Source organism: Dendrobates tinctorius, unplaced genomic scaffold, assembly GCF_039654945.1.
Source record: "Dendrobates tinctorius isolate UK_male_01 unplaced genomic scaffold, ASM3965494v1 ptg000232l, whole genome shotgun sequence".
Taxonomy (NCBI): Eukaryota; Metazoa; Chordata; class Amphibia; order Anura; family Dendrobatidae; genus Dendrobates; species Dendrobates tinctorius.
The window spans coordinates 19,647,058-19,661,628 of NW_027361899.1; the positions used below are offsets into that span (position 1 = coordinate 19,647,058).

The window sequence follows — 14,571 nt, forward strand, 5'->3', positions numbered from 1 at the left end:
CTTGTTATGTAGTCCTGCATATCCTGGCCATTCTGTAGTTTAGACTGGTACAATTTTCTCATGAGATAAAGTTTATTGCTTAAATTTATCCTCTCATGCACGTTTTGCAGCTGCACCCACATTTCTCTTGCAGTTTCACTTTTACACACATGCACAATCTGATCATCATCTATACTGAGTGATATGGTACTTTGTGCTTTCTGATCCATCTCTATCCACTCTTGTGATACTGGGTCAGGTTTAGGCTCCTGTGTGTACTTCCACATACCTTCTCTTATCAGCAGCATTTTCACTTTGAATTTCCAGGATTGATAATTCTGGTTAGTGAGACTTGGTACTGTAAACTTCATGGAGTTGCTGCTGCTGGTGGCCATCTTTGCTGTCTTCCTTTCTGTGTGCTCTGGGGATCTGGAACTCTAGGACTCTGGGCCCATAACCTGTTAGCAGCGGATTAATCAGTGTAACATCCAGAGTGAACAACACAGAATGTGTTACACCCTCCGACGCCTCGTGCCGTCCCCTGTCTGTCTTTACAGGGTCACGGCGCGTCAGAGGCCCGTGCATGCGCGCTCGCCCTTCCCCGGCCGCTGGGCATCCTGGGAGCACGTGACCCGGTGGCTCCGCCCCATCATGACGGCGCCCACCGGGTATTTCTGCTTGGCGTCTTGGCAGGTAAGACGCCTGTTTGTCTTTGTCCGTGGCGCTTGCAGTCCTTGCACAGCGTCACCCCCGGCTCTCAGGTCCCTGTGCACCTCCTGTGCTGCGCTCTGCCCTCTGCCCTGTCCGGTGTCTCCCTGCTATTGGTTCCTTCTCCGTTCTCCTGTCCTACCTCCCTCTCCTGGTCCTCTGTTCGCCATCCTGTATTCTCCTGTGCCTGCTTCCCGCCTGTACCGCTGCCTCTGTAATTGTCTGTCTCCTGCGTATTGTGCTTTTTCCCCCTATCTTGTGCTCTGCCAGAACCCCTAGGTCCAGTGTCTCCTAATCTCCTTGTGTCCTTCTTCCATACCAGCTATTGGCCTCGGCTCCGTCCTGTTCCTTCCCGGTTCCACAGCCTGTTTCCTCCTGCCTTGGGTCTTCTCAATCCCTCGTATACCCTCCCACGCTCTGATCTGCTCTCCTGTATACCCCCCGGGTCGTCCCTTTTTGGTTCCGGCTGTCGTGGTTCCATCTCCCTTGGGCCTGCCCCTAACACTTCCTCTGTATAGGGGGTGGTCATCATCTGGTCCGCTCGCCCTCGGGGGCTCTGGAGCCACGACCCAGAGGGTCCACTCTCGGGTTTCTACCTAGAGCCCTAACAGAACAAACAGGCCATAGACCCCACTGGAGCTGCTGCAGCTCAAAAGGAGTTGCTCTTTTTGCGGGAGAATCAAACCCGTATCATGGTTTTCATGAAATCCATGGATTCTCGTCTCTCCGCGCTCCAGGCCTCTGATCCTGGGAACGCTTCCCAATTGGCTGGACTGCAGCAAGAGCTGGCACAGCAGAGAGATACCCAGACCCATATTCTCCGTTATATGGCCTCTATAGACGACCGCTTACTCTCCCTCAGTCGGCCGCCGCATCTCCCGTCCCAGCTTTGGCTCCTCACCCACCGCCCCGTCTAGCTAAGCCACCTCGTTACAACGGGGACCCCAAGCTGTGTCGGGGTTTCCTGAACCAGTGCAGCCTCCACTTCGAACTCCTGCCTCAGCAATATCCCACTGAGCGGGCCAAGGTGGCTTTCATTGTCTCCCATCTTGAGGGAGACGCTTTGGCATTGGTTAATCCTCTCTGGGAGCGGGATAATCCTGTGGTCTCCCAGCTAAGTACCTTTTTGAAATGTTTCGTCGAGTGTTCGACGAGCCGGGCCGGCTGGCCTCGACCACGGAATCCTTATTCAACCTTCACCAAGGGTCCCAAACCGTGGGTCAGTATGCCATCCGATTTCGGACCCTATCTTCTGATTTGGGATGGAACAATGAGGCATTAGTAGGGGCCTTCTGGCGAGGCCTCGCGGGTCGAATCAAGGATGAGTTGGCTGGACGCGATACCCCAACCGCCTTAGAGGAGCTGATTTCGCTGGCCACACGTATCGATCTACGATTCCAGGAACGTGCTCGTGAGAGGAGGATTCCTCGTTCTTCCCCAGCCATCCGTGGACCGCCCTGTCCTCGGTCCGGGATATCCGCTTCAGCTTCTATGCCAGAACCCATGCAGGTAGACCAGCTTAAGCTATCTAGACAACGCCGGGAGGAGAGGCGCACCCAGGGTCTCTGTTTCTACTATGGCAGTGACTCTCATTTGGTCCGTGCCTGCCCGAAACGTCCGGAAAACTCCTCTGCCTAGGTCAGGTAAGAGAGGCCTCCCTAGGTGTGTGTGATACCTCTCTACCCCTCATGCTGTCCGACTTGTTGCACATTGGTGGTAAACGTTTTTCTTTGGCAGCCTATGTGGATTCCGGCGCAGCAGGAAATTTTATTAGGCTCAAGGAGGTCCTTAAATTTTCGGTCCCGGTTAAGACTTTAGAGACTCCACGGATCCTCGCTTCCGTGGATGGTAAACCTCTTCAGGAGGCCGTTACCCTAGTCACCCACGAGGTAGAACTCCAGGTAGGAGCCTTGCACAAAGAGAGGATCGCCTTTTATGTCCTAGCGGGCATCTCTCATCCTATTCTTCTTGGCCTTCCCTGGTTACGGGCCCACGAGCCTACCTTGGACTGGCATAAGGGCAATATTCTGCGCTGGGGGGATTCCTATGGGGCGAGGTGTCTGCTGCCGGTGCGTCCCGTGGGTGGTTCCCGCCCCCTTTCCATGTCCCCCGGGTTGCCCATCGCTTACAGCTCTTTTTCGGACGTCTTTAACAAGAAGGAGGCCGAGAACCTTCCGCCGCACCGACCCTACGATTGCCCCATCGAGCTCATCCCAGGAGCCATCCCTCCGAGGGGTAGGATTTATCCGCTCTCGTCGGCAGAGACGCAAGCCATGTCAGAGTACGTTCAGGAGAACTTGGCCAAGGGTTTCATACGGAAGTCTTCCTCTCCTGCAGGCGCAGGCTTCTTTTTGTCAAGAAGAAGGACGGTTCGCTCCGTCCGTGCATCGACTACAGAGGTTTAAACAGCATCACGATAAAGAACAAGTACTCGTTGCCCCTCATCCCCGAACTCTTTGATCGCCTGAGAGGAGCAAAAATATTTACCAAACTTGATCTTCGAGGAGCCTATAACTTGGTCCGAATTCGCGCTGGGGATGAGTGGAAGACCGCGTTCAACACGCGTGACGGCCACTATGAGTACCTAGTTATGCCTTTTGGCCTCTGTAACGCACCAGCAGTATTCCAGGAGCTCGTTAATGATATTTTTCGAGATCTCCTCTACTCTCGTGTCGTGGTTTATCTAGACGACATCCTTGTCTTCTCTCCGGATCTCTCTACCCATCGGCGGGACGTACGGCAAGTGTTACAACGTCTAAGGGAAAACCACCTTTTTGCCAAGTTGGAGAAATGCGTCTTCGAGCAACCATCCCTGCCGTTTCTAGGGTACATCGTCTCGAGGTCTGGTCTGAAGATGGATCCCGAGAAAGTGTCCGCTGTCCTGGACTGGCCTCGTCCCCTTGGACTCAAAGCCATTCAACGCTTTCTCGGCTGTGCAAATTATTATAGGCAATTTATTCCTCATTTCTCCACCTTAACCAAGCCTATCTCTGCTCTCGTACGCAAAGGGGCAAATCCCCACCTCTGGCCTCCTGAGGCAGAGGACACCTTTCAAACTCTGAAGAAGGAATTCTCTACAGCGCCTGTTCTCCACCGTCCGGATGCCGATAGACCCTTTATTCTCGAGGTCGACACATCATCTGTTGGAGCAGGGGCAGTTCTCCTGCAAAGAACCTCCACTGGTCGGGCCGTCACATGTGGATTTTTCTCTAAAGCCTTTTCTCCTCCCGAACGCAATTATTCTATTGGGGACAAGGAACTACTTGCAATAAAACTGGCCTTATAGGAATGGCGTTACCTTCTCGAAGGAGCCGTCCATCCCTTCACCATATTTACCGACCACAAGAATTTGGCCTACGTTCAGTCTGCTCAAAGGCTCAACCCTCGGCAAGCCAGATGGTCCTTATTCTTTGGATGCTTTGATTTCGAGCTCCACTTTCGGCCGGGTAATAAAAATACCAAAGCAGATGCGCTATCTAGGTCATTTCTCCCTACCCATGAAGAGGAGAGCCCTGCCCACATCATCGATCCAGCGAAGATCGTCACACTAGCTCCTCTAAGTTTGGTCAATCCACCACCTGGCAAGACCTTGGTATTGGACCATGACAGAGTAAGGGTTCTGCGTTGGGGACACTCCTCTAAAGTCGCCGGGCATGCTGGAGCCAAGAAGATTCCATCCCTCATCTCCCGCCATTATTGGTGGCCCTCGCTTCGTCAGGACGTCTTGGAGTTCACCGCTTCTTGCTCCTCCTGCGCCCGAAACAAAGTCCCAAGACAGTCACCCTCCGGTCTCTTACATCCGTTGCCTGTACCTTCGGTCCCTTGGAGCCATATCGCCATGGATTTTGTCACGGATCTACCTCCATCTTCAGGCTGCACTGTCATTTTGGTGGTGGTGGATCGTTTTTCCAAACTGGCCCATTTTATCCCGCTGCCTGGTCTGCCTTCTGCGCCCAAGTTGGCGAAGATCTTCGTGCATCATATTTTCCGACTTCATAGTTTTCCCCAGCACATCGTGTCTGACCGTGGTGTTCAATTCTCCTCTCGTTTCTGGAGAGCCCCCTATGCGGCTCAATGAAGGTAGCCCTGGATTTCTCCTCTGCCTACCACCCGCAGTCCAACGGCCAAGTGGAGCGAACCAATCGTTAACCTCTTATCTTCGGCATTTTGCTAATGCACACCAGAGCAACTGGGTCTCGCTGCTTCCTTGGGCCGAATTCGCCCACAACAATCACCCCAACGAATCCTCTTCCAAGTCTCCCATTTTTGTAGTTTTTGGGCAGCATCCCGGCATTCCCCTTCCCGTGTCCCCTGCCTCGGGCGTGCCGGCGGCAGACTCCTTGTCCTCAGAATTCTCTAAAATTTGGGAGGAGACAAAAGGGGCCCTTGAGAGAGCTAGCAATCGGATGAAGAGGTACGCCGACAAGAAACGCCTTGACGCCCCTCCCTATCATCCGGGCGATAAGGTCTGGCTATCCTCGCGTTTCATCCGACTTAAAATCCCCTCTTATAAATTGGGCCCACGTTATATTGGTCTCTTTGAGGTTTTAAGTCGCCTCAATGACGTGGCCTATAAACTAAAACTACCTGCCTCTCTGCGGATTCCCAATACCTTCCACGTCTCGCTCCTCAAACCTACAGTATTTAATCGCTTTCACCCTGCTTCGTCCCACGCTCCTCCTCCTAGCACCGCTGAAGATACCTTTGATGTCAAGTACATCTTGGCAAAGAAGACCGTCACGGGTAGGACCTTTTTCCTTATTGATTGGAAGGGGTTCGGCCCTGAGGAGAGGTCATGGGAGCCCCGGGAAAACATCAATGCTCCTCATATCATGAGAAGATTTCTGTCCCAGCTTAAGAAGGAGGGGAGTAAGAGAGGGGGTACTGTTACACCCTCCGACGCCTCGCGCCGTCCCCTGTCTGGCTTTACAGGGTCACGGCGCGTCAGAGGCCCGCGCATGCGCTCTCGCCCTTCCCCGGCCGCTGGGCATCCTGGGAGCACGTGACCCGGTGGCTCCGCCCCATCATGGCGGCGCCCACCGGGTATTTCTGCTTGGCGTCTTGGCAGGTAAGATGCCTGTTTGTCTTTGTCCGTGGCGCTTGCAGTCCTTGCGCAGCGTCACCCCCGGCTCTCAGGTCCCTGTGCACCTCCTGTGCTGCGCTCTGCCCTGTCCGGTGTCTCCCTGCTATTGGTTCCTTCTCCGTTCTCCCTTCCTACCTCCCTCTCCTGGTCCTCTGTTCGCCATCCTGTATTCTCCTGTGCCTGCTTCCCACCTGTACCGCTGCCTCTGTAATTGTCTGTCTCCTGCGTATTGTGCTTCTTCCCCTATCTTGTGCTCTGCCAGAACCCCTAGGTCCAGTGTCTCCTAATCTCCTTGTGTCCTTCTTCCATACCAGCTATTGGCCTCGGCTCCGTCCTGTTCCTTCCCGGTTCCACAGCCTGTTTCCTCCTGCCTTGGGTCTTCTCAATCCCTCGTATACCCTCCCACGCTCTGATCTGCTCTCCTGTATACCCCCCGGGTCGTCCCTTTGGTTCCGGCTGTCGTGGTTCCATCTCCCTTGGGCCTGCCCCTAACACTCCCTGTATAGGGGGTGGTCATCACCTGGTCCGCTCGCCCTCGGGGGCTCTGGAGCCACGACCCAGAGGGTCCACTCTCGGGTTTCTACCTAGAACCCTAACAGAACGTAGATTTATTCATGTCCAGGTTGAACAGCTTACAGCATGAAATGTGATCAGTCTGGTATCTGCTGTGGCTTGCAGCATGGGAGCATTACAACAACAAGAAGGGAAGAGAAGGAGGGGGCATCCTGTCTGTTTTTTGTTTTTTTTTGTCACTGAACTTTGTTAGCAATCTCACAATATGCACAATATATAAAACAGTACAGTAGTAGTTGTTGCAATACATACAGATCAATATGCATTATTCCAACAAGGACATAGTGCAGCGACTCGGGGAACGACCAGACGGGGGTTTCTCGGGTCAAAAGGCACTCAAAGTAAGGTATCCATTTGCCGGACATCCGTAAGAAATGGATGAAATCTCCGATGGTGGTTCCACCGGTGTCGCATCTAGCCACTGAAACCCTGTTGTTTAGTTTCTAGTGGTTCCTCTATTAAGGATTCCACGGATCGCCTCATAAAGAGCTTCTTGCTCAGTAAGTGAGGTGTCAGGATCAGTGCTCTTTCCCTCGTTCGCAGCGACTTGGGCAGCCAAGGCCATGAATTCATGGTCAGAATTGTTAAACAGGGTCGCGCAGAAGCAGAGCTACCTGCCGAGATATCGGAGATCGCGAGGCAGATGGCGGTGGACCTGGGATTATGCAATCAATGCGTCTTTGCATGCAGCTAATTGCTCGGCATTTGCTGCCGCTAACGCAATTTCTACCAGAAGAGCTGTATGGATGGCGGCCGATTCTGCTTTCAAGAAGTCCTTGACTTCTCTGCCTTATGATCAGTGCGGCCGTTTATTGGAGAGGTTGGATGAGCTTATCTCTGACTCCACAGGAGGAAAGAGCGTTTTTTCTCCCTCAACAAAGGATCAAACCGCCTTTTTCACACCCTTTTCAGGCACTTTTCGATCTTTTTCGCAACCCCGGATGGACCACAGCGGCCAATTCCGCCGCTTCAGGCCGCCCCAACCAGGATAGGTAGCGGCAGATCTCATATAGATCCATCCCATTGGGGAGAATGCGAACTCAGCAGCCGAGCTCAAGGGGATCCAGATCCAAAAGATAGTCGGTTAAATGACTCGAGGCGTTTGCCAGATGACACTGGCAAGGTGGGCGGCCGTCTTCTCTGATTCCGCCACGTCTGGTTCAGTGTTGCACGCGACACGTGGGTAAGGGAGTTGGTGGCCTCAGGTTTACAAAATAGATTTTGTCAGATGCCCTCCAAGACGGTTTTGCCTTTTCTCGTCTTCCCAGGGTGGATACCTAGGCAAGGGCTCTATTAGGGGCCATCGAATCGCTCCTGTACAAGGGAGTTATTGTTTCTGTGCCAGAACACGAAAGAGCTCAGGGTTGCGATTCCAGGCTGTTTGTGGTTCACAAAAAGGGAACGCGTCTGTCAGACCTGTCTTGGACCTGAGGCTTCTGAACAGGTTCGTCAGCATCAGACATTTTCGGATGGAGTCTCGCCGGTCAGTTATATCGGCCATGGAGCGGGGAGAATACTTGGCCTCAATAGATATCCAGAACGCTTATCTGCACATGGCCACCGGCTTTGTAATAGTCATACTCAGGCTTCGGCGGATGCGAGCCTGGGTAGAAGTATTCTCCAAGCAGCGTTGGCGCACCTTTAAACAAAAGAGGCATGTAACTTGGACCGGTAAGTCAATCTCCCACCCAGGGACTGCTTTAGGACGTCCCACAGTATCTGTGTCCCCCAGTGAGGCGAAGGAGAAACATGGATTTTTGTGAGTACTCACCGTAAAATCCTTTTCTCCGAGACGCTCATTGGGGGACACAGCACCCACCCTATTAGCCAGTTGGCTCTTGTTTTGTTAAAATTTAGGTACATTTACTATTTTAAGATAAGGGTGGTGCTTTTTGATTTGTTGTACCTGTATTAAGGCTGATTTGTTGTCCTCCTACTGCTTTGGCACCAAACTGATTTCTGCCCGCAATCAGGGCAAGGGTGTATACTACGGAGGAGGAGCTAACCTATTTTTTTTACTTAGTGTCAGCCTCCAAGCAGCAGAAGCATACACCCACAGTATCTGTGTCCCCCAATGAGCATTTCGGAGAAAAGGATTTTACGGTGAGTACTCACAAAAATCCATGTTTTTGGCAAACTCAAAATGAGCCTTACAAATTGTGTGTGTCTTCATGATGGTGTTTGGAGACCTCCTTGGTCTTCATGGTGGTGTTTGGAGATCTCCTTGGTCTTTATAGTGTTGTTTGGAGATCTCCTTGGTCTTCATGGTGGTGTTTGGAGATCTCCTTGGTCTTCATGGTGTTGTTTTGAGATCTCCTTGGTCTTCATGGTGGTGTTAGGAAGTCTCCCTGGTCTTCATGGTGTTGTTTGGAGATCTCCTTGGTCTTCATGGTGGTGTTTGGAAGTCTCCTTGGTCTTCATGGTGTTGTTTTGAGATCTCCTTGGTCTTCATGGTGGTGTTTGGAAGTCTCATTGGTCTTCATGGTGGTGTTTGGAGACCTCCTTGGTCTTCATTGTGGTGTTTGAAGACCTCCCTGGTCTTCATGGTGGTGTTTGGAGACCTCCTTGGTCTTCATGGTGGTGTTTGGAGATCTCCTTGGTCTTGATATTGTTGTTTGGAGATCTCCTTGGTCTTCATGGTGTTGTTTTGAGATCTCCTTGGTCTTCATGGTGGTGTTTGGAAGTGTCCTTGGTCTTCAAGGTGTTGTTTCGAGGTCTCCTTGGTCTTCATGATGTTGTGTGGAGATCTCCTTGGTCTTCATGGTGTTTAGTTAGTGGTGCCTCTTGTTAATAGTGTTGTAGCCTCTGTTGCCTTTCAGAAAAAGTAAAGTGTATGTACTGACACATGTGACACTTAGATCGCACGTCCTGACACTAGGCATGAGACTTATGAAGGAAATTGCTTTCACCAGATATTTGTAGGGACTTAATAGCAAAATGGGTGAATACATATGCACAAGGCAACTTTTAGTTATTTGATCTCATAAATTTAATTTATGCCTATACTTTTCTCACTTCACCAACTTAGACTATTCACTGGTGATGCATCACACACAAATCGGATTACAAAAATATTTAGGCTTCTAATATAACAAAATAGGTAAAAAGCCAAGGGGGTGAATACTTTAGCAAGTCACTGTATCTCATGTACACAGAGGCAGTAATATCTGTATATACATTATGTACACAGAAACGCAATACTAAAAGTACATACTTAATTTACAAGAAGACAGGACTGTCTGAACCTACCTTATGTACAGGATGAGACAGGGAGGCAGTACTGTCTGTATCTACATTATGAACACAAAGAGGCTGGAAGCCAGAATTATCTGTATATACTTTATGTACACAAAGAGACGGGAGTCAGTACTATCTGTGCATACTTCATTTACAAGGAGGAAGTACTATTTGTACCTACCTCATGTACAGGAAGAGACAGGGAGGCAGTACTATCTGTATCTACATTATTGTGGACATCTGAGGTTGTGGGTTGTAGTAATCACCTAGGCAGATTAACAATACAACTATTTATTTTTTATAACTTACATCCATGGTTTTACAACAACTCCAGCTAGATGGCAAAAGTACATTGTCCCCAGTCCACAAAATCCCCTCTCCGAGACCGACATTCCCACTGTCCCGTACCAGACGATGCTCTGTTTCCCAACTTTTGGTCGTCCCACAGATTTCGTATCTCCCGCCTGGATAGTCTGTAGTCATAGTCCACGCTCCTACAGACTACAGATAACACAACCGAAGCCCATGTATCCAGCAGCAACAGTCCTTAAGAAAGTTTGTGCAATCCAGACAACAGATCCTTCAACCATAGCAGGGAAACCAGACCAACCAGCAACCGATCTCCAAACTCCATAGGCCATCCATCCATGGCTCCAGGACCTCAGCCTAGATCCTTGCCCCTCGATGTCACTCCAACAACTCCCTAACTAGACATGTGACTTCTTGTTCTCCCTCCTTGGGATCAGCCCCCTTTAAACATTCTTTTTTGGCTCGAAGAATTAGGAATGTTCATTTGCAGGAAGACTGGACTATCTGTACCTACCTCATGTACTGGAATAGACAGGGATTCAGTACTATCTGTGCATAATTCATTTACAGGAATACAGGTGTCATGATCCAGGATGGATATGACAGGTTTTGAATAAGTAACCTTTTTTTTTCCATTGAGCTATTTGCTCAGGGTTGGTTTTGCCCCCGGTGGCCATTAGGGTCATTGCACAGTGGTGTCTTTTGTTCTAGTTTGCCCCCGGTGGTGGCTAGCGTTATTACATGGGAATCACTAGCAGGTGTTTTTGCTCTGGCTTTCCTATAAAGGAGTGTCAGGTGTGTTCACTCACTGTTGGTGATATTGCTCATTTCCAACCAAGTGTGGTGGAGGAAGGAAGTGCAGAGAGGAGTTCCTTTCAGCTCAGGCAGAGCTCTGGAGTAAACAAAAAACACAAATATCCTGAACTAAAAAGTAAAAAATATACTGCAAATAATGCATAAAGGTAGTAATAATAATAAGGGTATTTAGTAAACATAATTTTGATCAAAATAATGTACAAGCCATCCCGCCACGTCACGGCAACCCTTGTGGGACAGTCCCTACTCTAGTATTTAAAACCTTTTCACTTGCCAAGTGACGTGAATGTGAATAAGGGTCGAGCGGCTGAACCACTAGTAACAGCTTAGGCCAGGCTGGATGGCTTTCCCAGCTCAGAAAGAGGGCGGTCACACCCCCATATGCACTGAATGCACAATGAAATGAATAAAAAACAAATCTGAACTGAGAAAGTAAGTTAATGTGTATGCACAATGTAAGTGCATATTAACACATGACCATTAACCAGAGAAAACAAAAAACAAAAAACACAAATATCCTGAACAAAAAAGTAAAAAATATACTGCAAATAATGCATAAAGGTAGTAATAATAATAAGGGTATTTAGTATTTAGAGCTCTGGAGTAGTAGCTTCAGGTGGAAGCTGAATTCTGGTGGTGGACTCTGTTGCTGGGCGCTTTGCTCTGTTGCTCTTGCTAAGTGGTGTTACCCCTGTTTTGTAACTTTCCTTATGTGTGTTTCAGTGCAGTGGTGGGATTAGTTTCTGCACCGTCCATTTCACTAGAAAGGGCTAGGTGCAGGGCGAGCTAGGGTTTTCAGGTTCCTGATCGGCGCCCGGTGCGGAACCGGCCTAGGGATCGTTAGGAGTGTAGAGACACTGACTCAGGGGAGTGCAGGAGGTCTCCACGTCCCCGTTCCGTATCGCAGGGCCCTCCATTGTATCAGTTTCCCTGGTGTTTCCCTTTATTATTTAAATTTGCCCTGCAGGAGGCAGTGTATCCAGTTATACGTGTAATTCTGAAATTCGCCTGCTGGAGGCGGTGTATCCGGCTGCGCGTTATATTATTTAAATTCGCCCTGCTGGAGGCGGTGTATCCAGGGTCACATGTGCCATAGAAATTCGCCCTGCTGGAGGCGGTGTGTCCAGTCACACGTTGACCATCACAACAAGGCTATCTGTACTTACCTAATGTACATAAAGAGACTGGGAGGCAGGACTATCTGTGCATACTTCATTTATAGGAAGACAGGATCTGTACATACTTTGTGTACAGGAAGAGACAGGGAGGTAGTACTATCTGTGCATAATTCATTTACAGGAATACAGGGCTATCTGTACGTACCTCATGTACAGGAAGAGACAGGGAGGCAGTACTATCTGTGCATACTGCATTTACAAGGAGACATGCTGTCGTTAGTTATAGCTCCATGGTGTACATGCAGTACGTGGGTCCAGATCGCTTCCATGTTGTTTCTTCCTAGGACAATGGCCGCTTTTGGTGCCGCAGTATAAGATCTTCTCCTTTGTTGCAGGCAGCTTCGATATGAATGGAACAAGCAGAATAACTCCTGCTACGTGGTGCAGGCCGGCGCCTCCTTCATGTACGGCTATGAGTACCTGGGCTGCTCTTCTCGTCTGGTCATCACTCCCCTCACTGACCGCTGCTGGCTGACATTGACTGGAGCCCTGGATCTGCATCTCGGAGGATCACCGGCAGGGCCAGCCGGTACCGGGAAAACGGAAACCGTGAAAGATCTAGCCAAAGTAATCCCGCAGATTATATAGTGTGGCATTACATCCCGCTGCTCAGAGAGGATCACTGGGTTGTCCGATCGCCCATAATCGCCACGTCTGCGATTGATTAGATTTTTCTGCCTTTTTCTTGCAGGCATTGGGAAAGCAATGTGTGGTGTTCAACTGCTCAGAAAGCCTGGACTACAAGGTGAGGCGGTCAGTGATTTCCATCCTCGTCGCTCCAACCTGCTGTGTGCAATCACCGAGATCCACAGAGCAATGGAGGAGCTGAAATCCCAATATCCAGAATTATCAAAGCAAAGTATAATGTGCAGGAAAATGCAAAACAGTAAAGGACGAGATGTCCCGTGTGTCCGGACCGTTATTACCTCCCTCACTACCTGTGCGTAATGTCTAGAAAGGAAGACGAGTCGTAGCTCAAATGTATTAAAAGAATCACATTATTGGTGCAAAACACATAAAAAGGTAACAAGTGAAATGTAAGAAATGGTGTCTAATATCCCCTGAGCCGTCTACAAAATGTCTCACCCCACAAGCACAGGTAGGGTACATGTAGGACAACTTTTTGCCATTGCATTGAATTGGGCAAATCTATAAAACTCACTTTGTAAATAGATTACAGTGATTATAATTTACTGATCCTGAGCAGAATAGTGAGCGCAGCTCTGGAGTATAATACAGGATGTAACTCAGGATCAGTAATGTAATGTATGTACACAGTGACTGCACCAGCAGAATAGTGAGTGCAGCTCTGGGGTATAATACAGGATGTAACTCAGGATCAGTAATGTAATGTATGTACACAGTGACTGCACCAGCAGAATAGTGAGTGCAGCTCTGGAGTATAATACAGGATGTAACTCATGATCAGTAATGTATGTACACAGTGACTGCACCAGCAGAATAGTGAGTGCAGCTCTGAAGTATAATACAGGATGTAACTCAGGATCAGTAATGTAATGTATGTACACAGTGACTGCACCAGCAGAATAGTGAGTGCAGCTCTGGAGTATAACACAGCATGTAACTCAGGATCAGTAATGTATGTACACAGTGCCTGCACCAGCAGAATAGTGAGTGCAGCTCTGGAGTATAATACAGGATGTAACTCATGATCAGTAATGTATGTACACAGTGACTGCACCAGCAGAATAGTGAGTGCAGCTCTGAAGTATAATACAGGATGTAACTCAGGATCAGTAATGTAATGTATGTACACAGTGACTGCACCAGCAGAATAGTGAGTGCAGCTCTGGAGTATAACACAGCATGTAACTCAGGATCAGTAATGTAATGTATGTACACAGTGACTGCACCAGCAGAATAGTGAGTGCAGCTCTGGAGTATAATACAGGATGTAACTCAGGATCAGTAATGTAATGTATGTACACAGTGACTGCACCAGCAGAATAGTGAGTTCAGCTCTGGAGTATAATACAGGATGTAACTCAGGATCAGTAATGTAATGTATGTACACAGTGACTGCACCAGCAGAATAGTGAGTGCAGCTCTGGAGTATAATACAGGATGTAACTCAGGATCAGTAATGTAATGTATGTACACAGTGACTGCACCAGCAGAATAGTGAGTTCAGCTCTGGAGTATAATACAGGATGTAACTCAGGATCAGTAATGTAATGTATGTACACAGTGACTGCACCAGCAGAATAGTGAGTGCAGCTCTGGAGTATAATACAGGATGTAACTCAGGATCAGTAATGTAATGTATGTACACAGTGACTGCACCAGCAGAATAGTGAGTGCAACTCTGGAGTATAATACAGGATGTAACTCAGGATCAGTAATGTAATGTATGTACACAGTGACTGCACCAGCAGAATAGTGAGTGCAGCTCTGGAGTATAATACAGGATGTAACTCAGAATCAGTAATGTAATGTATGTACACAGTGACTGCACCAGCAGAATAGTGAGTGCAGCTCTGGAGTATAATACAGGCTGTAACTCAGGATCAGTAATGTAATGTATGTACACAGTGACTGCACCAGCAGAATAGTGAGTGCAGCTCTGGAGTATAATACAGGGTGTAACTCAGGATCAGTAATGTAATGTATGTACACAGAGACTGCACCAGCAGAATAGTGAGTGCAACTCTGGACTATAATTCAGGC

At 49.0% G+C, this 14,571-nt stretch overlaps 1 protein-coding gene across 1 annotated transcript in view; it reads left to right on the top strand.

Annotated features, from left to right (window-relative positions):
- Positions 1-14,571, top strand: part of DNAH14 (dynein axonemal heavy chain 14) — a 183,871-nt gene that overhangs the window by 75,265 nt on the left and 94,035 nt on the right. Inside the window, exons 24-25 of the mRNA XM_073556432.1 lie at positions 12,219-12,450; positions 12,575-12,628. Coding sequence (XP_073412533.1) covers positions 12,219-12,450; positions 12,575-12,628 — 286 coding nt within the window. The remainder of the gene's footprint in view (positions 1-12,218; positions 12,451-12,574; positions 12,629-14,571) is intronic.